Source organism: Ascaphus truei, chromosome 5, assembly GCF_040206685.1.
Source record: "Ascaphus truei isolate aAscTru1 chromosome 5, aAscTru1.hap1, whole genome shotgun sequence".
NCBI lineage: Eukaryota > Metazoa > Chordata > Amphibia > Anura > Ascaphidae > Ascaphus > Ascaphus truei.
The window spans coordinates 291,428,739-291,455,969 of NC_134487.1; the positions used below are offsets into that span (position 1 = coordinate 291,428,739).

At 44.7% G+C, this 27,231-nt stretch overlaps 2 protein-coding genes across 2 annotated transcripts in view; one reads left to right on the forward strand and one right to left on the reverse strand.

The window, feature by feature from the left end:
* Window positions 1-27,231, forward strand: part of LOC142496161 (hemagglutinin/amebocyte aggregation factor-like) — a 178,335-nt gene that overhangs the window by 96,419 nt on the left and 54,685 nt on the right. The gene's annotated exons all lie outside the window — the stretch shown is intronic.
* LOC142496164 (hemagglutinin/amebocyte aggregation factor-like) lies at window positions 7,229-27,033 on the reverse strand. The gene is made up of 5 exons (XM_075602642.1): window positions 26,948-27,033; window positions 24,170-24,256; window positions 20,395-20,582; window positions 9,743-9,895; window positions 7,229-8,629 (listed from the first exon to the last, which is right to left on the reverse strand). Exons 1-5 carry the CDS (start codon window positions 26,960-26,962, stop codon window positions 8,590-8,592), a joined length of 483 nt encoding a protein of 160 aa, XP_075458757.1. The 5' UTR covers window positions 26,963-27,033; the 3' UTR covers window positions 7,229-8,589.

Consider the following 27,231-nt stretch of genomic DNA (forward strand, 5'->3'; position numbering starts at 1 on the left):
AATGTAATGAGCACAGCATTTTAACAAGCCCAGGGACTGCACGACCTCTGGCTGTCAAAAAATCTAAATCTCCCCTTATCTCTTCATAAAGAGATAAGATTGCTGCTGAACTCAAACGATAGCGACTTACTATCTCCTCCTCACTCATCCCATCTAACAGGGTTCTCTCCCTGTACACACGCGGACGAGCCACAACTTCTCTCCTCTGTCTTCTCCTCTCATCTCTTGTCCCTCTCCCTGTCCCTCTCCCTGTCCCTCTCCCTGTCCCTCTCCCTGTTCCTGTCATGTCCGCGTGCCTGTCCCTGTCACTGTCCATGGCTCTGTCCCTCCCTTGCCCTATGTCATTCTCTTCATCAGCAAGCCACTCATGCAAAAGAATGTTACGACGTCTCCTAAACAAGCGCAACATTTTGAAATCTGTAGCTGTGAATGAGCAGGTAATGGCCGTCCTTTAAATAGCTATGTGATGATGTCAGGTGACTTTGTAAAATGCAACGTGTTACATTAACATATTAAAGTACTTGGCTCCCAAGCTGTATCCATTTGATCTAAGAAGTATTATTTCTGTGTATTCAGCAGCCAATCCTGATATTTCACAATGATGTAACGTGAAGCTTTGTACAAGCGTTCATTGTAAATTATTAGTGTAATGTGTAATGCATGTACCACTTCTGAACGCAACACTCAGTCATGTAATTATGCTAGCACCATGAGATGGACGTAGAAAAAGTTTGCTGCAACATGTCTAATTTGCCATGTTAGTGTCACATGTTCAGAACAATTAATTCTCGTGTGCATATGCATACATTTATGTCATGAGGATAGTTGCTATTGAATCAGTTTGAAACGTGTAAGAATGAGTAACTATTCTAGATGTGTGTATAAGTTAGCATGACGTGCTTGTAATGCAATGTTTACAATGTAAACATGCAATGTGATTGCCTGTCCAATAGCGGACGTCATCAAAAAAGGGTGGACACAAACTACATGTAAACATGAGAAGAAAGATGTACATGAACGTTTGATGATGCGTTACACATTACAAGCATTGTCTAATATTAAGCAACATGAATATACGGTGGATGTGTTAGATGTGTGACATGGGTAACATCATATAATAAATTGTCGCACAGTTCAGTAACATGTATGATATGATGTGATGTTCTCCTTTAAGAGTTGAGTATAGGTTTTTCTCTTGACACATCATCACATGATGAGTAATGTGACACGCAAATGATGAAAACATATAAAAGTACAATGTTATGCAAATAATAAACGTCAGGTGTGACACAATGCAGTGAATGCCCCCCACACTGTAATGCTAAACACATTTGTATTGTGAGTAATAGAACGTAAACAGTACTATAATGTTATACGTCCCCGCTCCATTGACTCCATTGATGTACAGAAGATATTTTTTTTCTAAGTGCCGTTCCGGCAACCTTAGCGATCATTCTCCCCACTAATTTGCCAACTTTATTTGGCGGGACAAATTGGCCATAAAATCTCAATTTCTTAGTGCCGATCAGCCCCGATAAGCTGATTTTGCTACTTGAATAAAGCCGATTTAAAAAAGTGTCGAAAAGTGCCGAAAACCGGCTTATCGGCAGGCGACTGGCCATAACAAATTTATCGGAAACGAAATCTGCCGAAATCAAGCAATTATCGGCGCTTACTGAATCTCAAACCCAATTTTGGGGGAAATATGGCGAAAAAAGCCTTATCAACGCTTACTGCATGAGTCCCTTTATCGGGGCTTACTGCATGAGGCCCTAAGTTACATAGAAACAGAATTTCACAGCAGGTAAGAAGTAGTGATGTAAATTGTGCTGAAATTCTAATTCGCTGTGTAACTGGTGTTTCTTAGTCAATTCGAATTTTCGCAAATTCATCTTAGTTCAGAAAAAGGCACCTCTATAAAAAAAAAAATAATATATATATATAGATATAGATATAGATAATTGCAGCATCCAGCACTCACATGTCATAAGATATCCAGATGCTAGTCCCATAGATAATCAAATAGATGAGATATTACCAGATTGAAGTCCAGTAACAAGGAGACAGCAAACCAGGGGTATATTCAAAGTAGTATGTATTGTAGAGAAATACAGGCACCTCAGCCAACGTTACGGTCTACAGAGAGAGACCTTCCTATATATTTGACCACAAAAAACTCCAGCACTATATTCATTGTGCAGATATATATATATATATATATATGCAAAAAGAGAGGAAAAGACAGCGCACACCCATGTGCATTACCACAAAAATAGGATTTATTTAATATAAGGAGGGGAAGACAATGCCCACTTACAAGAAATAAAAAAAAGTAGAATACACACCATCAGATGGGGGAACCTCCGATTCGCTCGCCGGAACCTCCAAGACACCTCCTGCTTGTAGGCTTGCTGTTGTAGGCTATGAGAGTCCTCTGACCCCGATGCCAGCAACAGCGTTGCCAGATGTATCACAGCCTTGGAATTGCAGATGGATACGGTAAACCAGCTTGCAAAACACGTGGATGAGAGAGGTTCCCTCGGAGGACTCTCATATGTAGGGCATATATGACCATTATTGGCTGCAGTAGTTCTTCCAATTGGTGGCCTTCCATGGCATTATTCCTACAGCATTTTCTTGTGGATAACACAGATAGCCATATATGCCCTACATCAGCGGTGCGCAAATTGGGGGGAGCGACCCCCAGGGGGGGCGCGAGACTGCCGGCGGGGGGGCGCGGGGTTTACAGAGGCCCCGTGCACTTCCCAAAGGCACTTAAATTAAGTGCCGGGGGAGCTGCAGGGCCTCTGTAAACCTTTACTTACCTAGGCTTCCTTCCTGCGTCGCCATTGCAACGCGGCGTCAAAATGACGCCGCCAGGACATGTGACGTTACGTTGCTATGGCAACATGATGTCATGACGCCGGAGCGCAGGTAAGTGGGGGTTAGGGGGGGTGCGGGAGTGAGGGGACCGTTGGCAGGGGGCCGCAGGGAAAAAAGTTTGCGCCCCCCTGCTCTATATAATCATATAGTCAGGGCCGCCAACAGCGGGGGAGAAAGTGCACTGGCGTCCTGGGCGCCGTGGGTCAGGGCACCAGTTAATTAATTAAATGTAGAAAAAAATGGCGGCAATTACCCGCGGTCCCGGCGCGCATGCGCAGGGCCCACTCTCCCCTCCCACCCCCCCTCCACGTGCTCTCAACGTGGGACGGAGGAGGAAGTACCAGCTCCTCCTGCGGCCCACATCTCCCCCCCCGCTCCCAACGTGGAACGGAGGGGGAAGGACCAGCTACTCCTGTGGCCCACATCTCCCCCCCCGGTCCCAACGTGGGATGGAGGGGGAAGTACCAGCTCCTCCTGCGGCCCGCATCTCCCCCACCCGCTCCCAACATGGGACGGAGGGGGAAGGACCAGCTCCTCCTGCGGGCTGCTTCCCCCTGCTTCCCCCCGCGGCCAGCTTCCCACGCTCCCCCCGAGTCCACCTCCCGTGGCCCTCCCATGAGCCCACCTCCTGTCGCCCCCCCCCGAGTCCAGCTCCCGTGCCCCCCCGAGCCTACCTCCCGCGCCCCCCGCGCCCCCCCGAGCCCACCTCCCACGCCCCCAAGCCCACCTCCCGTCCCAGGCAGCTGCCGCAGGGATATTGGGAGCAGGAGAGGAAAGCGTCCGGCAGAAAGCTGCACCCAACCGGTCAAGGTAAGTCACCCCACCCAGTCACTGTCACCCACTGTCACTGTCTTCCACCCAGTCACTGTCAGTCATCCACTGTCACCCACCCAGTCACTGTCACCCACCCAGTCACTGTCACCCACCAACCCACCCAGTCACTGTCACCCACCCAGTCACTGTCACCCACCCAACCAGTCACTGTCACCCACCCAGTCACTGTCACCCACCCACCTAGTAACTGTCACCCACCCAGTCACTGTCAAGTCACTATCACCCACCCAGTCACTGTCACCCACACAGTCACTGTCACCTACCCACCCACTGTCACCCAACCACCCAGTCACTGTCACCCACCCACCCAGTCACTGTCACCTGCCCACTCACTGTAACTGTCACCCACCCAGTCACTGTCACTGTCACCCACCCAGTCACTGTCACCCACCCACTCAGTCACACTGTCTCCCACCCACCCACTGTCTCCCACCCACCCACGGTCCCACCGTCATTCACCCACCCACCTCCGTCATTCACCCACCCACATGCAACATTAACCTACCCACCCACTGTCATTCACCCACCCACTCTCATTCACCCACCCACTGTCATTCACCCAAACTGTCATTCACCCACCCACCCACTGTCATTCAACCACCCACCCACTGTCATTCAACCCACTGTCATTCAACTCACTGTCATTCAACCCACTGTCATTCAACTCACTGTCATTCAACCCACTGTCATTCACCCACCCACCCACCATTATTCAACTGTCTTTCACCCACCCATCCACTGTCATTCACTCACCCACTGTCATTCACCCACCCACACACTGTCATTCGCCCACCCACTGTCATTCAACCCACTGTCATTCACCCACCCACCCACACACTATCATTCACCCACCCACCCACTATCATTCACACACCCACCCAACCCACTGTCATTAAACTGTCATTAAACTGTCATTCCCCCACACACTGTCATTCACCCACCCATTGTCATTCACCCACCCACTGTCATTCACCCACTCACCCACCCACGGTCATTCACCCACTCACCCACCCACTGTCATTCATACCGTCATTCACCCACCATGAAAAAATGATAAGATCTTAATCCAAAATGTTGAGAAAAATGTAATAGACGTAATACAACATCTACACTGTCTAGAAGGGATGACACTGCTTGTCCTATGTTTATTACCACTTTTAATAGACAAGCACGTCAAATAAAAGCAATTTTCCACAAACATTGGAATACATTGTCTTAAGACAAAGATATTTCTGCTATCGTCCAAAAAGCTCCTAGGATTTGTTTTCAGAAAAGGGAGGTCCTTAGCTGGTCATATCTCACCCAGTATGTTTAGGTCTAATGATAATTACAGAGAGATACGTGGGATCCCTAAGGGATTCTTTACTTGTGGGAGATGTTCTATTTATCAATATTCTACATCTACTAAATCCTTTAAATCATACAAATCTAATCATTACATTACTAGTTTTATCAATTGTTACACATCATTTGTTGTATATGTGTTACAATGTGGGTGCCACAAAAAATATGTAAGACGCACTATGAGACCTTTATGGTCACAAATTATGGAACATATACACCTGATGTCCCATCATTTCTCTACTTGCCCCCAAGGAGATATATCCAACTTCTCCTTTGTCGGTATTGAACATGGTCCATGTCATCCCAGAGGTGGAGATAGGTTGAATCTCTTAAATAAGGGAGAGATGCACTGGATTTGTACCATGAATACATTGTACCCCAATGGTATAAACACAGATTGGAAACTTAAACATTTCTTGATTTAATAGTGAGAAGTTAGGAATTTGAGATATGAGGTCTCTTTTTCTACTCTTACAATGTTATAGGTTGAACCAATGTGTATACGTCTCCCTCTTTTTCTTGGTTTTTTTGATTTTTTTTCTTCCTTCAGGTTTATTCTGTTCTTTATCTTCCCCTTTATATGATTATATATTATGTGTATCTATTATACTGTATATATCTTGGTTTTGTGATATTTCTAACACATACCTTGATATAAATGGTTTTTGATTATTATTATTTTATAATGTATATCAATATCGCTATATTATGTCTGTTATGACAATCTCTTACTTATAGATTGATAAGAGATGAGCTGATAGGGAATGATCGATTTTAATATTATTTATACATATCGTTATGGATCATTATTGATTTATGAATATTTGATATAGAATTGATCCGTTATGAATTTATGTTTACTCATTGTGGATATTGATTAATATTATTTATATATTTATTGATTCTTTATTATTATGTTATTTTATGTGTATGTGTGTGTACACATGTGTATATATTTATATGTGTGTATGTGTGCATATACATATGCATATATATATAATTCATTTTATTTATTTTTCTAATTATTGTTATATTATATATATATTTATATTTTATCGATAACATTTTTATCATCTCGTCTCTTGATATATTTGATAATGTTATTTTGATTATTTGTTTCTTTAACTAATCCTATCCTTGTTCATTTTCATGTTACTTGTATGTTTGGTTTTTATATTATTCATTTGCCATTGCTGTTGTTACTACCTTACAGTACTGTTGCAATAAGTTGTTTGTGTATATTTTTTATTATGTTTGTTATACATGTTGTTTAGCTGTTACTATGTATTAGCTATATCTGTATATCTTACTCCCCTTTCTATATACCACTATGTCTGTATAGATTGAATGGCACTCTCATTAATTAAGACTCAGCTGTGTAAGAGGAGTTGCCTGTAAAACAATTTTGTGTTTAGCCTATCACAGGATAGTTGGTAGTATACAGACGTTTACCATCCACTCTTTGACAAAGTCCCTTGCGGGATGAAACGCATCAGAGGTCATCTAGTATGGTGATGTTTGTCCACCTACTTCAATAAATAGCCGTTTTTTGTTAGAGCTGCGTGTTGGATTTACCTGGTTATCTTAGTGCACCGCTTTTCTTGTTTGCTGTTCCGGATACCTCAGCTGGCTGCACGTGGATTTCATACACAGTCGCAGACACCTATTCCGGTGCATCATCTCCTCTGCAGTGGGACTCACCGGACACAGCGTGACAGCAGGTACTTTATTGGCAGAGTGGGTCGAGGGTGTCATAGCATCAGCCGGGCTGTTCCCATTCAGGATGGTCGGCGATTCTTAAGGGCACCCGTTATTACCCCTCCCCCCAACCTGCTTTATTTGTCCGCCTGATTTTCTATCATGTAAGTTCATTAAGTGCCTTACCTGTGTGGCTCTGATTATTAATGGACATATTATCTACGCTCTAGCCCTTGAGCACTGGTGGCAGCTTACCCCTGCATTGTTTTCCCTGATTATTTTCTTTGCTTCCTTCTTCCTGCCCTGATATAGTTCTCTATCCTGCACTTTTTAGTCTTTTTAGATTTACAATACCTGCCACCTCCTTGGAAAACCATATTGGTTTATGCTTTGGGATATTATCACGGTAGACCAGGACTTTTAACACCATTTATATTTAAGGGATCAGTCACAGGGCAAAACACAGTAATAAAATGAAATGGGGTTTATTTTGGATAAATCCTCAGAAACACATAGAAATACAAAATATGAAAATATACACACTTACAGGGGTCTGGGGGATGACATCTACCTTTCCAAGGTGCAAGGACCCTCTTCAAATGAGATTCCCCTGTCCGCTTCTTTGCTCCAGGATATCAAAGTGCTGCACACAGCAACCCCTCAGCAATGTATCTCCACACTCCTTCCCAGAGGTGGACTTCTGAGGAAATCTCCACACACCCTCCCAGAGTGTCTCTCCCTCTGAGGGTAACTCCTGATCTGACCTGCAGTGTTCCTTTTATACCTCTTGCTGGCTATGCTTTAACTTTGAGCAAAGGTAGCCAGCCAAGAGAAACAGTGCCTGGGGCTCAGACCTGGTAACTGATTCAATTAACTAGTGTCCTACCTTTGTTCTGATTATATCTTTTCTATAGAACAATTCAGCTAAAGGTTTTACAGAAACTCCATCCATACAAATGGTAACATCATTTACATTTGCAGGGCTTATATTAATTTCATCACCACACACAATCCCAACCACTGTATCTAATCTGGGAGGAACTGCTAACACAGGCATAAATACAGACATAAGGTAATTATGTAAAAGACAGGACAGCTAGCCTAAATCCCATCACAGAACAATGTTGATTCACTAAACTGTGGGATTGCATTTACAGGGAATAAGAATACAGGCTTTGAAATGCATTCTTACAGACATGGTGCATTATATATTCCCTGTTCTCCCCCAGATATTAAAGACATTTGGCTGGATGAAATATTGCTAGGACAGCCAAGTTACATATTTTTTAGGGGGTAAATAGCTGGGATTTCTTTTTATTAGGTCCCCCAGCTATCCTACCTTCACAGATATACACAAGGCTGCCCTAAATATGAAAGAAAACCAAGGCTAAAATAATGTCTGAGTTTTCACAGCAGCTCAGATAATGGGCAGACTGAGTGGGTCAAGTGGTTCTCTTTAGTGATAGGCGAACATGAAAATGAAAAAATTCCCACAATTTAACATTTCATAAAAGTGACTTTTTCTGAACGAAGAGGAATTTGCAAAAATTGAAATTGACTAAGAAACACCAGTTACACAGCGAATCAGAATTTCAGCACAATTTACATCACTAGTTCTTACCTGCTGTGGAATTCTATGTTTCTATGTAACTTCATCACAATAAACAACAACACTTTCTGATTCCATCATTTATAATTGGAGGATCTGAATGTTTAATTTGCAATTAGTGGAACAATAGCGTCGAAAGCAAAAATAATCATATGCACAACCACTGGTCAGATTATGTATCAGCAAACTGCGTTTAGCTCCGACGGACGATTCCTCTTGGTTTAGCGCTTGGCACAATACTGGTATTTCCAACGTCTGTCCCTGTGGGACAAAGAAAATGTATTTAAAGTGACTGCCGCAGACTGGGATATCTTCAAGTTAAAATGAACAATCAGTACAATAGTGCAGAGACCTGGAACTATAAATCTGCAGATAACTTCAATTTCTTTCTATTTATGTCTTTATATTCACATTTAACCTGATTGAATTTCTCACAATCCCCATTTGCCGCGGTTCTGCTTTCCATAATATTACCAGCAATGTGCCGGCCGTGACGGCATCTCCACCCCCTCCCCCGCCACAGCATATTGCCATGAGCTGCGGTAACACCTGTAGGCAGTGTTTTATGGGGGTTTTGTATGGAATCCATACGGTGCTCTTATATCATACCTAGTATGGCATGGGTCCTGGCATGGTGGGTGTCAATCGTGCCGCAAGACCCCCGGCACTGAAAAGGTTAAAGCATCAGTCCCCAGTTTATTGTGTATGTACTTATATATATTTAATTGTTCCTAATCTTGGGGAAATCCCCCTGTACTGTTCCTTGATCTTTAGATCTCTCTGGAGACCACAACTTTCCTGGCTTATTTGTACTTTTCTTGTGTCTGTGTGTGATACCAAAAGCGACATCCATATGTATATGGCACCAGGACCACCAATTGAAGGCCACAATGTCAGCTCTTGATGACGTTCTAGCTTCCTGGAGGCCGCAAGTGCAAGGCTGACCATGGCGCCCGAGTAATAAATCAGCTCTAGTTCAGGTAATATTAAACAATACACCCTAAAAGAAATAGGCAGCACAGACTGGTGCTTTAAGTAAATACAAATAATTAATACTTGATCTACAACAAATAATTCAGCTTTGAATAAAAGATAGATGTAGGAACAAGCATGGATCCATTCCCAATGAGTATTTCCTAATCATTCCATAATTACTGTAAGGAGTGTCTGTTTGATCCCTACAAAAAGTGTCTGAAACTCATTTCCCCACAAACATATTAGTGTCAGAATGTGATGAGCAGTGTGGGACGGTGCTATTACTATGTAAATCAAGAAGACAAAAACAAAAGTGATGTCTGTTTTGGAAAGAAAACTGAAAGAGAAAAACATATTCATGTTCACAAGGGATTCCCCTTGCAGGAGACACATACTTACCCATTGAAGTTATCATAGTAACTGGATGTTCCTACAAGGTAGTAATTAACGGGCGCTTCCCATCTCAGGTTAGCATCAAAATCATTGACGTATTCGCTCCACTGGCAGTCTTGCTCGAATTCCTCCTTCCCGATGCAGCAGTAATACTTCCACCTGGAGAAGAAGACAGTCATTCGAAGAGCTACCAACCCAACTTCAAGCAGTAAACCAACCACACTGTCCCAACCGTCCCTATCATGAGGGAAGCTTCTGAGGTTTAGCTGACATATTGTCCAGTATGAAACCAATATTCTGCAGTATCTGATGGCAAGGCAAAAATCAAACAGGAAGCCAGTGGTTAAAGGTACAGTTTGTGTAAATTGTCGAGATAAACATTTGATACAAAAGAGTTGTCAATGGGAATAAGAATTAAGGTCGAAACAGTCTGTCTGTGGATTGGTTTACTGGCTATGCATCTTAATCCTGGCTGTGTGATTTTTTTTGCACATACATTCAGCCAAGCATTCATATATTTTTATGTAGTATTTTCTAGACAATCCAAGATCATCTGTTCATATTATTGTATATTCATACTTTTATTGTTAGAATCGGAACGATTTGGCTAAGTGAGTCATTTCTGGTATATATATATATCATTTGCATGTCATTTCCCAGAATCCCTTGCTGCAGTGGAAGTGCTGTATGCTGGGTGATAATGGGGAAAGGCGGGGTTGCAGACCTGCCTAAGACATGCAGATGAGCATACAGCTATATTTGCATATATATATATATATATATATATATATATATATATATATATATACTAGCTGAGAGACCCGGCGTTGCCCGGGATGTAATGTTCCCGTTCCTCTCTCTCCTCCCCCCTCTCTCTGTTTGTCCCCCATTCACATCAATCCAGTCCCCCCCCTCCCTCCCTCCTTTACAGCTTCATGTAGCGTGTGTGCGTCAGTCACTGTGTGTTTGCTCGCGCGTCAGTGAGTCTGAGGCAGAAACACAAACACACACAGACTGACTGACGCACACACAGTCAGTGTGTGCCTCAGTCAGTGTGTGCGTGCGTCAGTCAGGCTTTGTGTGCGCGTCAGTCAGTGTGTGCGTGCGTGCGGCAGTCAGTCAGTGTGTGCGCGCGGGGCGTCAAAGGCAGGGGGGGGCGTCAAAGGCAGGGGGGGGCGTCAAAGGGAGGGGGGGGGGCGTCAAAGGGAGGGGGGGCGTCAAAGGGAGGGGGGAGGGCGTCAAAGGGAGGGGGGGGGCGTCAAAGGGAGGGGGGGGGCGTCAAAGGGAGGGGGGGGGGGCGTCAAAGGGAGGGGGGGGGCGTCAAAGGGAGGGGGGGGGCGTCAAAGGGAGGGGGGGCGTCAAAGGGAGGGGGGGGGCGTCAAAGGGAGGGGGGGGGCGTCAAAGGGAGGGGGGGGCGTCAAAGGGAGGGGGGGGGCGTCAAAGGGAGGGGGGGGGGCGTCAAAGGGAGGGGGGGGGCGTCAAAGGGAGGGGGGGGCGTAAAAGGGAGGGGGGGGGCGTCAAAGGGAGGGGGGAGGTGTCAAAGGGAGGGGGGGGGCGTCAAAGGGAGGGGGGGGGGCACCTCAAAGGCATGGATTCCTCCCCCTGCATTTCCTGCAGTGGACAGGAGGGGGGGGGCAGTGGACAGGAGGGGGGGGGCAGTGGACAGGAGGGGGGGGGCAGTGGACAGGAGGGGGGGGCAGTGGACAGGAGGGAGGGGGCAGTGGACAGGAGGGAGGGGGCAGTGGACAGGAGGGGGGGGGCAGTGGACAGGAGGGGGGGGGCAGTGGACAGGAGGGGGGGGCAGTGGACAGGAGGGGGGGGGCAGTGGACAGGAGGGGAGGGCAGTGGACAGGAGGGGGGGGCAGTGGACAGGAGGGGGGGGCAGTGGACAGGAGGGGGGGGGCAGTGGACAGGAGGGGGGGGGCAGTGGACAGGAGGGGGGGGGCAGTGGACAGGAGGGGGGGGCAGTGGACAGGAGGGAGGGGGCAGTGGACAGGAGGGGGGGGGCAGTGGACAGGAGGGGGGGGCAGTGGACAGGAGGGGGGGCAGTGGACAGGAGGGGGGGCAGTGGACAGGAGGGGGGGGGCAGTGGACAGGAGGGGGGACGCAGTGGACAGGAGGGGGGACGCAGTGGACAGGAGGGGGGGGGGCAGTGGACAGGAGGGGGGGGGCAGTGGACAGGAGGGGGGACAGGAGGGGGGACGCAGTGGACAGGAGGGGGGACGCAGTGGACAGGAGGGGGGGGCAGTGGACAGGAGGGGGGGGCAGTGGATAGGAGGGGGGGCAGTGGACAGTGACACACACACACACACACACACACACACACACACACACACACACACACACACACACACACACACACACACACACACACACACACCTCAGTTGATGCGCCCTTTCTCAGTTCCGTTTGGCGCCGGAGGTGGGGAGCGACACCTACCTGTACTTCCGGGCGCCGCCACCGTCTGACTCGGCGCCGCGAGGGAGGAAGGGTGTCCGCCATCTTCCGCGCCGCGTGGCAGCTGCGGGAAGCGAGGTGATTTGGAGCGGGGAGGGGGGAGAGGTGATTTGGAGCGGGGAGAGGTGATTTGGAGCGGGGAGAGGTGATTTGGAGCGGTGAGGGGGGAGAGGTGATGCCGCTGGGGAGGGGGAGAGGTGATGCCGCTGGGGAGGGGGAAGAGGTGATGCCGCTGGGGAGGGGGAAGAGGTGATGCCGCTGGGGAGGGGGAAGAGGTGATGCCGCTGGGGAGGGGGAAGAGGTGATGCCGCTGGGGAGGGGGAAGAGGTGATGCCGCTGGGGAGGGGGAAGAGGTGATGCCGCTGGGGAGGGGGAAGAGGTGATGCCGCTGGGGAGGGGGAAGAGGTGATGCCGCTGGGGAGGGGGAAGAGGTGATGCCGCTGGGGAGGGGGAAGAGGTGATGCCGCTGGGGAGGGGGAAAAGGTGATTTGGAGAGGGGAGAGAGGTGTGTGTGTGTGTGTGTGTTTTATTTATTTTTTTGGACCTTTGGCCCGTCACTCCGCCTCAGGCCAATGAGAGGTGTGGGGGGCGGGCCAAGGGGGTGGTGTGAGTGTGTGAGGCCAATGAGAGGTGTGCGGGGGCGGGCGGGCCAAGGGACCAATGAGATTGCCGCTAGGGACACCGGACATCCAGCAGGCAGGCATGCATGCAGGCAGGCAGGCAAACATACAGTGCTTTCACTAATATAGTATAAGATATACACATATACACACACACACACACACACTTTTTAAGTTATGGTGGGTGAAAAAGGCGACAAAACCTCCACCGTTAGCATATAGCCAATAAAGAATATCATGGACATTCACATGTCTTAGGCCGCGCTTATAGTGCCCGCGATGGCGACGCAGCAAGTGACATCACTAGCAAAAGTTGTATTTCGCTTTGCGGCGACGTTGTGGGCGACCTGGTCATTGATTGGTTCAGGGGCTGTGACAGCCCCTAAGAAACCAAATTTGACCGGCTTCAGAAATTCGCGTCGCCACATCACTCCGTAGCTTTGTCGCCATCGCGCTTACTATAAGCGCGCACAACGGCCACAATGCATTTGTTTTCGGGCGACGTTGCATTGCCGGCACTATGAGCGCAGCCTTAGACAGGTCTGCAACCCTGCTTTTTGCTATTATCATCTAGCATACAGTGCTTCCACTGCAGCAAGGGATTCTGGGAAATGACATGCAATGAGCACACAGTGCCACCTTTTGTCTTAAATCCATGATTTAATGCTTGTTTTTTTAAACACAGCTTTTAAACATAGCCTGGGATGAGATGCAAAGCCAGTGAACCCACTTACAGACTGTTTCGACCTTGTGGGTTTCATCAGTGTGAGGTTTGTTATACTTGTTTTGCAATTAAAAATCGTACACCTTGCTGTTATGAGTGCGGGGAGGAAGGACGCATGAGGAGGGAATGCCCTCAAAAGGTAACCCCCAAAGCAGCTGCGCTAACTTTTGCAACCCACCCTAAAATACAATCGCCCAGCGGCGGCAAAAGCCCAACCCCTACCAGTCCCAGGAAAGAGGCCTGAGCAGCAGAGGTACAGGAACTGTACAACCTCTCCCGATATGACCCAGAAGTCCACCACTCTCACAGCAGCATCTGGATGGGAGGTAATATAAATATGACCCCGCAGAGGCGGATGTGTGCACCAGCAGTAGACAAAATGTCCTTACAGCGTCCGTGAGGTATCGGCAGTGAACGATGAGTATAAACAATCTCAGTAGCTTAAAAACTCTTCCCTATGCGTTTCATCACTCCCCTGATGAAATCACCGTGAGAGTGAGAGTGGTGGACTTCCGGGTCATATCGGGAGAGGTTGTACAGTTCCTGTACCTCTGCTGGACGGCGGCTCAGAGAAGCTGGGACTTCACAGAAGGAGAGAGTGGCGTGCAAGCGGAGCGACATCATCGTGCGGTTGGCGAATGAGTATACTCATTACATGCTTTTACCTTTTATTCGTTTGTGAGTTCAAATTTGTTGGACCTACCATTTTTCTATTAAAAGTGTATTTTTTTATGTTGCACTAGGATCGGGCGCTTTCTTTTCTTGTTGTTCACAGATTACTGGGAGGTCGTTGGTTCCTTGCAGAGAGCAGCCAGATCCCAATCCATAGACCTTTTTTTATTTTTTATTTTTATTTTTTTATTTTTATTGGTATTTTTTGGTCGCAACACAATTATTTCACAATTTTTCTCTCATTTGGTTTAGCATGGTAGTCAGTAGCTTACAATATTTAGCTATTTAATTGCATATATGTAATACATTTTTGTGTATTTTTAAAGTTATTAGTGTGTATGTATTTAGTTATCACAGGATAACATACATCTTTCTGCTACTTTTATACTGCTGCAGTTAGAGAAGTCACTTAATCATTTAGATATCAAGTGTTTGATTATAGCACCTGAAGGGTGCAGTCTTTTTTTGTCTGTATATATATATATATATGTAAAGTAAAAATGGAATAGAAAACACACAATCTATTTCCTATCCAACGCGTTTCGTATCAAAAAAGCTACTTCATCAGGGTGTGATTGATACTGGAAAAAAAGAGCGTATATGGCGTTGAGATCACTACATGATGACCATGAACATATGGGCGTAGATATAATGTTCGGACTCCTGAGGGATAGAGTCTACTGGCCAAAAATGAGGGAGGATGTGGAACATCACTGCCGAAGATGCTTGAGGTGCATCCGGAGGAAAACACTGCCTACACATGCAGCTCCAATTTGCCATCTGAAAAGTTCTGGACCTATGGATTTAGTATGTATGGACTCCCTGCACATAAAACAAGACTCAAGGGGCATCGGGAATGTGCTAGTAATCACTGACCACTATGCTCGCTATGCAAGCCTTTCCCACTAAAGACCAAAAGGCCCTCACGGTGGCTAAGGTATTGTGGGAGAAATATTTAATTCATTACGGACTGCTGAACCATATGCATTCGGATAAGTGCCACGATTTCGAGAGTAACCTCATAAAGGAGTTAATGAAGTTGCTTAACGTGGAGAAATCTCGCAGCACACCCTACCACCTTGCCTGAACAGTTCAATCGGACCCTGCTGGACATGCTGGGCACTTTGAAAGACTGAGAAGGTGAGCTGGAGCAAGCACATGGAGCACCTGGTGCATGCCTACAATTGCACCTGCCATGAGTCCACAGGATTTTCACTATATTTTATGATGTTCGGCAGAGAAGCCAGGCTACCGGTGGACATCCGATTGGGAATCTCCACTAATGGAGTGCCCAATGTGGCACACTACCAATATGTCAAATGACTGAAAATCAAGCTGCAAAGAGCGTATTAGCTAGAAGTAGGGACCACGGCTAAGCTGAACCCTAATAACAAACGAAGATATGACTGTAAGGTAAGTTATCAGGAGCTTCGGCCTGGAGACAAGGTCCTTCTGGGAAATCTGGGAGTGCCAGGGAAACATAAACTGGCTGACCGATGGAGAGATAGCCCGTTTGAGGTGGATTCACAGCTATCTGGGATTCCGGTTTACCGAATAAAGGACTCTGAAGGGCAGATAAAAGTTTGGCACAGGAACCATCTACTGCCTATTCCTCAAGTTAGTGAGCCTGTTCAATCAGATTCTTCTTCTCCTGTGCAGGAGGTAATTGAAGACAAACCTATAGCTGGGCTTAGCGATCTCCTGCCTACTGTATCTGGTACTCTGTGATGGAGGAGGGGTGCCAAGCGAGTAATAAAGGGGTCACCCCCATTAGGCACCCCCTTCCACCGTCTGGGAAGTGAGGGGTTAACCCGAAATGTACGTATAATACATATGTTCCCCTGCTTCATAACCAAAAGGTATGTCCCTTGGTTATCCTATTCCCACATTTAGAGGGAATTAACGTATTTGTATTCTCCTGCCTCATGACAAACCGTTTTATTTGCTAAAGTGTTTATAAGGGTACAATTATTGGTGTTTGGACCTTTGCAGTGTATGCAGCAACCACATACACTGGGATCCAGGTGGGAGGGAAAGGGTTAATGTTAACTTTGTGTTTATGGCCCTTTGTCCCTTTTCCCGCCTTTGCAGGCTCCATTTTGCAGCTTCCCAATAGATCGCCATTGGGGCTCCATATAAGCCTATGGAGATTCCGGCGATTTAGACCTGATATCGGAGAAGACCTGCAGGTGGCGCCCGAGAGGAGGAGCGGTGGTTTCCCATTGAAAGTCAATGGAGCCATTCATTTCAATGGGGATTCCTCGAAGCCGACCTCCAGGAACGGGTTGGCAGCCATCCAAACAGCAGACCACAAGAGCGCAAACATTGTCTTGAAGAGAGCTTTGATCACCCCCCGGTCAAGTTCAAATTCAATTGGCATGGGAAACTTAGGTTCTAGGGCACCCAGGAATAAAATTATTTTTGCCCCTAGATCCTAGGAACCCCCCCACTTGACCCCAACCGGGTCCGAGAGTTAATGACCCCGGTAAAGGGTCACGCTCAGTACAAGGGTCGCGCCATTGGCTCCAATGGCAGAGGTAAAAGCCACGAGGTAAAAACGGCTAAGTCAGAACGAGCAGATACCTATAACCCATAACTCCAGTTCTGTCCAACATAGAGGGCTGAGATTCGGCTACCATGTAGTCCTAGTTCTGGCAGGATTGCATGGCAAATTCTGACCCTCTCGGGGTAATAGAACGGAGTCAGGGTAATTGTAAAGTTGGTGTTTCTGCTATTGACTTGCATGGCAGAAAAAAGCCTCATGTTCAAAAGTGCTTTTAAAATTGCATTTGTATAACTCCAGTCCGGTGGGTCGCAGCGAGCTGAAACTTGGCCACTATGGAGAGTCCCCTCCGGCATGAGGGTCTGGCAAGTTTCAGCCCGCTCGGCCCAGTCGAACGGATTATTTTAATATATGTAGATATTAAGATATGTATTACCTTGTGGGTCTGGTATTCCTAAACCCGGGAAAACCAGAGGCCATATGGTATGTTAATGCTCAAGGGGGAGACAAGTAGTCTACAATAAGCCCCCTGGTCAAAGGCTCCCCCACCCTGCTTGTGTATGCTAGAACAAAGCAGAGCAGGACGTGGGTACTTGGGATAAGTGTTGTGTTTCACACCTTGGGACAAAGGTTTTCCTGTCCCAAGCAGACTGGGCGACGCCAGTCTTGTGGGAGGGGGGCTAGGGAAATAAGCCCCTGATTAGAATAATGCCCACCCAGTGGGCAGGTATTACTTTGCCTCTCAAGTGAGGTGGCAAGGAGGGATTGGGTGCAGATAATTGTCCTCCAATGTCTTGCACTCAATGCCAGGGTATGGGACTGGAATTCCATATAAACCTGTGTAAACCCTATACCCATTGTCTTCGTGATGTCTTCATTTGTATCCTCTATTGCTGAATGAATTGACAATCCTGTATCTGATTGCTTCATTGTCCAACCCCTAAGTAAGTGCTATATTTTATCTGTTATTTGTACCATCTTGTGTGTTCACCTTCTTTAAGGAATAAACTATATATATTATCTCTAAATCGTGTTCAATTCAACCAAGATATTTTGTGTATATTATAACCTATCACTAGCTACCGTGACATACTCAGATTCTAAATTCTAAAAGCCTGGCATTCAATCCAAAAGGCGACAATGACAATAAAAATGTCATTTGCCCTATGAGGGCCAGGGCCTCAAGCCGCTGGAAACCTCTCCGACCAAGAAAATGAAGAGGAGCTTTCAGGATTAACAAAGTACCAGCTCCCGAATTGAAGAGAAGTCAAAGAACTATGCGGGCCCTAAATAGAATGTCGTATGATTCAATAGGGCAACCTCACTATGAGTCTCAGCAGACGTCTAGAGACAGGTTTGCCTCTATTATTAATCCTGACTTAAGTGTATAATGTTATTTAAGAAATTCTATAAAGTTGTGTTAGGCTGTGTATTTTCTATGATATAAGTTGTGTTATGAGCATTGTTGTGAATGTTTTTTTCTCATGTGGGGATGATGAGGTGTTTGCTGGGGGGGAGAGTGTAGCAGGGTACCCTCCCTTGCCTCCTCCCTGGCAATCATCCCATCGCTCTGGAGGGTTTGAGTGAGCTGCGTCGGCCATGTTGTGGTTGGCGCAGCCACATATATAAGGGCGGTGTGTAAAGCAGCGGCCATCTTGGGGTTGGCGCTGCAGGAAGAGGAGGTCCTGTCGTTCAGGATTTCCTCAGCGGACTTGAGGCAGCGTGCTCAGTCCTGATGGAGCCGGCGAAGGGAGAGGTAGTGTCTGGGGAGCTAGTCAAGCCCCCGGACTATGCCAGACCCATTCCCCGTAGGCCCCAGGTAGTTTCCCCTACACTATAGTGGATGTTTTGAAGGGCCGGCCTATAGTAATGGACTCGCCCATTAGTGTACGGACGATTCAGTGGAGCAGACAGAACTGCAGTGGACGAATCCCCATGCCTGGCGGAATTGATCCCGCAGTATTACCGGATGTAAGGCGAGAAGGGGATTGAGCCGGAGGCCCCACCTTGTAAGACCATGCTTGCAGCTGGTCTACAAATCCTCTGGTGTACTCGAGTAGCCAGGAAGGTACCACCATGTGCACCAACATTTCACGGGAGGGTAGCGCTGCCCTCACATATATTGGTGTGGGACTGTTCTGTGGACATCAGGTTCTAGATGCCCAGGGCATCCTCTGTACTTTGGGGAACGTTTACTGGGATTGTGTGTATACTGTATTGCTGAGACTATGAGACCATAGTAAATAATAAATAGGTAAATAGGTTGTACATACTTTGTCGTGATTGTGGTTATTGGAGATACACCAAATAGGTATACCGGTTCCCGTGAGGGGCTATCCCGCCAACGCAGGGATCCTCACGGATAGAGGCGATGCACTGGCCACCCAAGGCTTGCCAAGCGCAGAGGTTTAGGCCTCTAGTACGCCTAACAGGTAGCACCATACGATACCATTTTCACACGAAATCAGGGGACAGCACTCAGGTAAGTCAGGTAAACAGGTTTGTATTGTTTTGTGTTTTGGCTTCAATTTACATTGCTAGGCACCCACTATGACGCGGTGGCCATATTTGATGTGTGCGCATGCGCGAACCATGTTAAAAAGTCCAGATCAGGCTGCTATCATGAATGCTACATTGGAGGATCCTGAATAGCTTCAAAAGTTCCTAAAACTGGCGTAGATCTGACAGATGCTGGAACGTAATGAAACCTCCACGTGAATGCACTCGTAACGTGCTAAAATAAAGTGCTGGGGAAAATACATATACACACACAATGACAATGTAGCTGGAACAAAATATTCAATGAATATAATATATAGGGCAATTACCAGTATTAGAGAATCTCAATTAGGCATATATAGAGATAACAAAAACTAGAAGGGAGCAGAATTGCTGAGCCCCTGGTCCTGTATTAATGTAATAGTAAAAGTCCCAGAGAAGAGGGATCAATTAGGTAACCCATAAGGAGTCAATCAGTAACATCTCCCTAGCGGGCCGAGATTGGGTGCCGCTAGGGAAGAGAATACAGAAATCACAAACAGTAAACACTAAACAGTCTACACCAGAAGAACATATATGTTGTGATTGAGCCTTTATCGTCTATGATAAATAAAACTGCTGTTAGTATGAATAAAGTTCTTGGCGCCCATCATTGCATTACCAACGCCCGACCTGCACGAATCCTGCACCCTGACAAGGTAATAGAGACTGAGTAAGCCAATGAATGAGGCACTTAAACTCATTAGGATGCCGGGCCAGGAGTGTTACACATATATATTGGAATACAACTTGACAAAGTTGATAGCTATGTCTGCCTTGGCCAGCAATGGACACTTTTTGAATATAATCAATAGAAGAATGAAAATGGGATGGAGCATATTTGGAAGAAAGAAAGAATACCTTTCTCCACAACACTGTATACCTTTGTATATAAAGGTACAATGCCAATATATTGTTTCTGGTGTTGTGCACATTAATTATGCAGCCATCATTCATCAAAGAGATAGAAGAACAATAAGTAACAGCTCAGATTAGAATAACACGGGGAAGAACAAAATTAGAAACATATTCATTTTCACTGCAAACAAATAAAAAAATAAACAAATAACTTTACGGGGGATTTAATTTTTTGAAGGAAGACAATTACATTAAAATGAAGGGTTCTCTAGCACGTGTCTTTACCTCCTGTCCTGCTTTTTGTTAAAGTAGTGACTTTCCATGCTACTTAGGACAGTGCCATACGGACACATGAATTCTATCTTTTCTTTTAAGACATTGACGTATTCAGTCCAGTAGCAGGATGAAGCTTTGCTGAAGGTTTCCTTGCAGCCAAGATCCCAGACTCGGTCCTTATATCTCTTATGATTCTCACTGGAGGAACATAAAGACGATGTCATGGCAAGTGTCTAGTATCCAGGGTCGGTACAAAGGTATTATGCGCTATAGGCGAACATTTAGCCTAGTGCCCCTCCCCTCTCACACAATTATAATTTAAAAAAAAGTTTATTGTGCATTAGAATTAATAAAAATTCTGTAATTTATAATTACAGATTTATTTTACATTCAAAAGGAGAATATGATACTGATTGTACAATCTCATTGTCATTTGCGGGGGGTAGTTATGTGCCATGGGGGGACGAGGGGGTAGTTATGTGTCATGGGGGAGGGGGAGTATTTATGTACCTGGGAGGGGGAAGGACGAGAATGAGGCATTAGCCTGGGGGTATTTAGGTTGATGATGGAGGTGGAGGGTGAGAACGTACTTACCTGTAGCTTTGGAGGATGGAAGGGCCCTGCTGGACGACTTCCAGAAAGACTCACAGAGGTGCCGGTCAGAAGGTGCTCACACTGTCAGTTCCACCAGCCTCCAGCAGGTCCCCTCTGAGAGACACCTCTGCAGATCTGGCACATGCTAGTGTCACTGACAGGGTACTCTGGCCCCCTGACTCACCAGGCCCAGGACAGTAGTCCCAGTTCTCTCCGACTGTCGGCAGCCCTGCTGCTACATGTTGCCTTGTGGTTAAACTGGCCCTCATTGTGACTCATACCCATTAGTAACAAAAACACCTTCTACTGGAGCCAGCCAGATCTCTCCCTTTATGTACTATTGCCACACAAAACAAACCATTTGCTGTCAGAGGTACCTGTCTACCTGCAAGTGAGTAATAGAATATCACGTACACAGCCTTGTGCGAGTGCTGGTGCATCAAGGTTTCTTTTTCTTCTATTTCTTCCTTCCGATGTAGAATTCTTCCTGCTTCTCTTGTGGCCGTCTCTCCTTGGGTTGGGGGAATCCTCCTGGTTCTTGCCTCGGTCCCTTCTTTTTCACGGACTAGTGTGAGTGCACACGTGTACAGGTGTCTTTTCTACCCTGTAGATGTATCTACACTGTTCTGTCCCGTCTGTAGCTGAATGCTGGGCAGAAGTGGGACTCCTCCTCCGTGCAGGGGTGTAGAGAAAGATTGATGTCTGCAATGGGGCTCTGACAATACAATTTTAATGTGATAAAAATTAAAGAAAACGGAGCCTGAGGAAGCCCAGCAAAGGGCGAAACGCATTGCTCATATTTTTGGACCAAATCAGCCATCATAAAGGAGTCGGAAGGCGGAGCTGTAGCCCTGCACCCGGACGCAGAATCAGGGAGCCACCTACAACAAGCCACCGGACGACTCCCTAAGATAGGCTGCTACTTTGGGTGTTTTACTGTTTGATGTAAGTGCTGCTTTTATTTTGTTTTAATCACATTAAAATTGTATTGTCAGAGCCCCAGTGCAGACATCAATCTTTCTCTACACCCCTGCATAGAGGAGGCGTCCCACTTCTGCCCAGCATTCAGCTACAGAGGGGACATAAGAGTGCAGACACCGTCTACAGGGAAGAAAAGACACCTGTACAAGTGTGCACTCACACTAGTCTGTGAACAAGAAGGAACCGAGGCAAGAACCAGGAGTATTCCCCCAACCCAAGGAGAGACGGCCGCAAGAGAAGCAGGAAGAATTCTACATCGGAATGAAGAAATAGAAGAAAAAGAAACCTTGATGCACCAGCACTCGCACAAGGCCGTGTAAGTGATATTCTATTACTCTAATTGACGTTAATACCAATAGCTTCCCACCACCCTCCAGACAGGAGATCCATTTGGGTGTATTATACCCCACCGGACCCCAGTCAGGAGTTATCACCATCCGCCATCTGTACTGCATTATCCCTCACCCTGTGCTCCCCATTCGTCTCTGTGTTCCATTACCATCAAGGGTCCTGGATAGATTCTGTTGGGGTCAGAGTCACAGGAGGGCACCACGAGGGTAAGGGGTATTATACCCCACAAAGGTTGTAATATACTCTCTTTTTATTTATTTACTTCCACACTGCGCATTGAGATAGCGCCCGGGTAATTTGTGTTGTACTATCTGCAAGTGAGGACGTGAGAGCTGGTGAATGAGCTATATCTATGACAATCTCTCATGCTGGTCCATCAAAATGTGTCTCTTCCTGCAAAATTATCCAGTGTTTTCCAAAACAAATACATGTTATATCTCTGGCGCCCTGCACATGTAAATAATGTGATAAAAAGGATATATACAACCGGGACTGGTGACTGTGTCAGATCAAGGGATGTACTCCAATCGATGAATTTGTCATACATGAAATGAAAACAGATAAAAGCACATCGTGTAATACTGTATGGTAAATTCAAAGTAATCTATGACATAAAAATGACAAAAACAAAAAACAATAAATAAAATAAAAATAAGGACAAAAATCAAAAAACGAAAAACCAAATGCTGTGATGAACAACAGGTGACTGATGTAAAAATGACACATTTAATAAACAATACAGAGTATGGACATAGACATATATAAAAATATTAGTAAATATAATGGAACGGGTCCGTCTGGTCGATCTGCTGCTGTAACTGAAATAACCACTCACCGGACGTGAAGTGGTAACAGGCAGTGGATATTCAGAGAGTATCCCCTCTCATCTGTGGCTTGTCAGCTCCTGGCGTCCCTCCTTTGCATCAGTAGCGTGCTGGTCTTCAGCGGCTGCTTTCAGATGGAGCGCCCCCCTGATCTCGCGGGGTCAGACCTCTAGTGCGTGATCAGCTCGGGAATGTGGAACTGCAGATTCGCCTTCAACCTGCCCGACGAGGCGTGCAGACGGTGATAGCAGATTCGCTATGCTCAGATCAACAGGAGGATTAGACAGTGCAGTCATCAGCGGCAATCAGCAATAGTCAGCAGTAGACTGACAAGCCACAGATGAGAGGGGATACTCTCTGAATATCCACTGCCTGTTACCACTTCACGTCCGGTAAGTGGTTATTTCAGCTACAGCAGCAGATCCACCAGAGGGACCAGTTCCATTATATTGACTAATATTTTTATATATATCTATGTCCATATTGTTTATTAAATGTGTCATTTTTATATCAGTCACCTGTTGTTCATCTCAGCATTTTGTTCTTAGTTTTTTTATTTTTGTCCTTATTTTTATTTTATTTATTATGTTTTGTTTTTGTAATTTTTATGTCATAGATTACTTTGAATTTACCATACAGTATTACGCTATGTGCTTTTATCTGTTTTCATTTCATGTATGACAAACTCATCGATTGAAGTACATCCCTGGATCTGACACCGTCACCAGTCCTGGTTGTATATATCCTTTTTATCACATTATTTACATGTGCAGGGCGCCAGAGATATAACATCTTTTTCCACATGTTGTTTCTCTGACCTGGGGGTCAGAGTTATATCACAGGCAGCCTCCTTTATTCTTTTTTTATTGTAGAATACAGGCCTTTTTTACATCACATTGGTGATCATTTATATATTAGCTACACATTTCTTTGAGATTTAGCGCTACCTATTTTTTGTTTTCCAAAACAAATACAGTTACTCTGACGTTCATGAACACTGAATCCCACTATCGCATGGGAACACTGTTACCTTAAGATAAAGCTGATGCTTTGTTGATCTGGACACACAAAATTAAGAGGCTAGTTGTATTTGTTGACCCATCCTGCAAAATATGTGGTTCCTACAAAAAATACAAAGAATACATGTTATAAAGTTTCATTTTATTAAAAACATTTTTAAAGAGATTGCCAAGATACTTCATATGCCGATTATGAGATTATTAGAAATAGTGATGGAATACTAACAGGAAGGGGAGAAATGTCATTAAAATATACAGGCATACCCCGCATTAACGTACGCAATGGGACCGGAGCATGTATGTAAAGCGAAAATGTACTTAAAGTGAATCACTACATGTTCCCCACTTATCGATGCATGTACTGTACTGCAATCGTCATATACGTGCATAACTGATGTAAATAATACATTTGTAACAGGCTCTATAGTCTCCCCGCTTGCGCATAACTTCAGTACAGGTTGGGAGTCGGTATTGCTGTTCAGGATGTGCTGACAGGCGCATACGTGAGCTGCCGTTTGCCTTTTGAGCGAGATGTACTTACTCGCGAGTGTACTTAAAGTGAGTGTCCTTAAACCGGGGTATGCCTGTACTACAATACCAAAGAGATGGGTGAGAGTAATGGAGGTATTCAAGTCTGCACCAGAGAGAACACTAATAAATGAAAGAGCAATGTGTGTGGCAGAGAGAATAACAATAGTGAGTGAAGGCGTATTACTACAGGTGAGGCAGAGCAGGTGCTACTGATTGAGGTATATATATATACAGTATATATGTGCATTACGTGTCGCAGAGGGTAATAGCAGTAAATGTTAATGCGCTAACTGCAGTATGAGGGTGGTAGTAGGAAGTGCGTTAGGTAATGAGTGTATTAGGAGTATGTGGTATAGTAAGTAGCTCATATCAGTAAATCTATGTGGACTAAGTATAGCAGAGAGGTGATTGTTGTAAAGTGTCAGTGCCGTCAAATCCCAAATTAAGAACATATTATTCTATTATAAAGGACATTTACTCTTGATTTTCCTCTATCACATACTTCCCTAATCACTTCACTGTCAAATCCAGTACCTGTCTTACATCTCAGAGAAATATAGGTGATTAAAAAAAAATGGATACTATTTTACTTTATATTTTATAACGAAATGTTTACATCATATACCGTTTCCAAATAAGCAGCTGCAACATTAAGTATATGTCTATCTCCATATCTAACAACTGTTTTACCAAACATTAAACTATACAAAATTAAATCATACACGTACAGAAACAGAAACAGAAAAGCAGTGTTCATTTTGCTGTCAGTATACAGTATGTAACAATATCCATTATATAACATTGTGAATAATTATCCTATCAGTTCCTATCTTAACCCCTTCATGACTGGCTGAGCACCCTTATTTATGTTATTGCTTGTGTCGTGGAAAAACTCAGTCCCACACATTCTTTTTAGGCAAACATAATCTGTTCAAAAACTTTATTGCAGAAGCTACTTGCAAGAGTAACATTCACATAAACATCAAGACATGCGTCTGATCTAACATAAATGAACTGAATAATAGGCTCTAAGTAAGCTATCTTATACCAGAAGAAGGGGCGGGCATACATAATATCACAGTGTCAGCACTTATTACTTCATTGGACATCTTACTTTTCTTTATCTTGTTTTTCTTGCAGTTTCTTGGTTATACATTTTGCAACATATTTAACAGATTAAACAAAAAGAAAACTCATGTGCTAAGCTACCTCATCTTTTTCAAGGCCAACAGTCAGTCTCTCTCTCTCTCGCCGTCCTGATGTCATTACGTCAGTAGCATGTGATACCGAGGCGTACTAACATTCTACTAGCTCCTCCAATTGACTTTGATCCCGACAGAGAATAAGAAACAAAGTATCGAATGCTTAAATACTTGTACAATACCTAATAGCCTACAATATACTAAAATAGCAGTGCAGGGCTTATTTATCTTCGTCTTATTAAGTATTCAAGGCCTGAATCAGCTAATAGAGCTAATACTACCATCTAGTAATATAAAAACCAGACTACATAAGTACAAACATAATATAGCTATATGAAGTAACAGTTGCAATAGCAATAATACACAGTTACTTGTTGATAAAATGTAAAGATATCTCTAGTAATTGCTGAATAATTGTCTATACGCTAACTGAGCCCTCCAGATACTGTATTGTAAATAAAAACTCTACATTAACCAGGGGATCAAATTAAAGCTTAAACGGCTAAATATCTATTTAAAAGCTATAGAGTCAAACATATCCTATAATACACACACACTGGACTATAAATGCTTAAATATTACTGATTAAGCTAATACTTGAATATAGTCCAACATAGATTGTTGTATATATATATATATATATATATATATATATATATATATATATATATATATATATATATATATATATACACACACAGTATGTACACTGACTCAAATAGATGATAGTATATTATTACCATGTACATTTTATTAGATATTAGATTATCTTGAGGATAGCAGCCTGAGTCCAAAAAGCTCAGATAGCTATATGCACAATATACCAATGTCTATAAATAAAGAGATATTACAATTTCATTATTTTCCTCAGTTCAATCACATTTTTATTTGTGCAATTCACTGTATATAACATTATCCCCTACATGTTTGTGTCTAATTAAATATTCTGGATTATATTTTAAAATATACCTACTAATGTATAACGATAAAGAGACAGAAATAAGCGCAGAAGTGACAGACACCATAAGATACAGCAATCACAGAACAAGACCAAAGTTACCATCTCCTGAAGCATTCTCAGGTAGTGCTGCAGTGAGACCCAGTAACAGAACCAGCATCACCTTCATGACAACAGTCTGGATCTTGGAGAGGTTCTGAAGCCTGTTTAATGTCTCTACCAAGCAGTCCCACATTCCTGAGGCTTTTATAGCCCAACTCAAGTGCCTGCCCCTAATATAATAACCAGCCGCCCTGCTAATAACATTCACTTATTTACCATATCATTTGTATCGATTGGCATCCAAAATATTTGCACAATATTAGGATATCTCGTCTTCTAGTTAA

Excerpts from the sequence above, each read along its gene's own strand:
- LOC142496164 (XM_075602642.1), bottom strand. Across the intron at positions 9,896-20,394 it reads AACAAAAAGCAGGACAGGAG|GTGGAAGTATTACTGCTGCA; the intron begins GTAAAGACACGT and ends CTTCTTCTCCAG. Across the intron at positions 8,630-9,742 it reads TACTATGATAACTTCAATGG|GGACAGACGTTGGAAATACC; the intron begins GTAAGTATGTGT and ends TTTGTCCCACAG.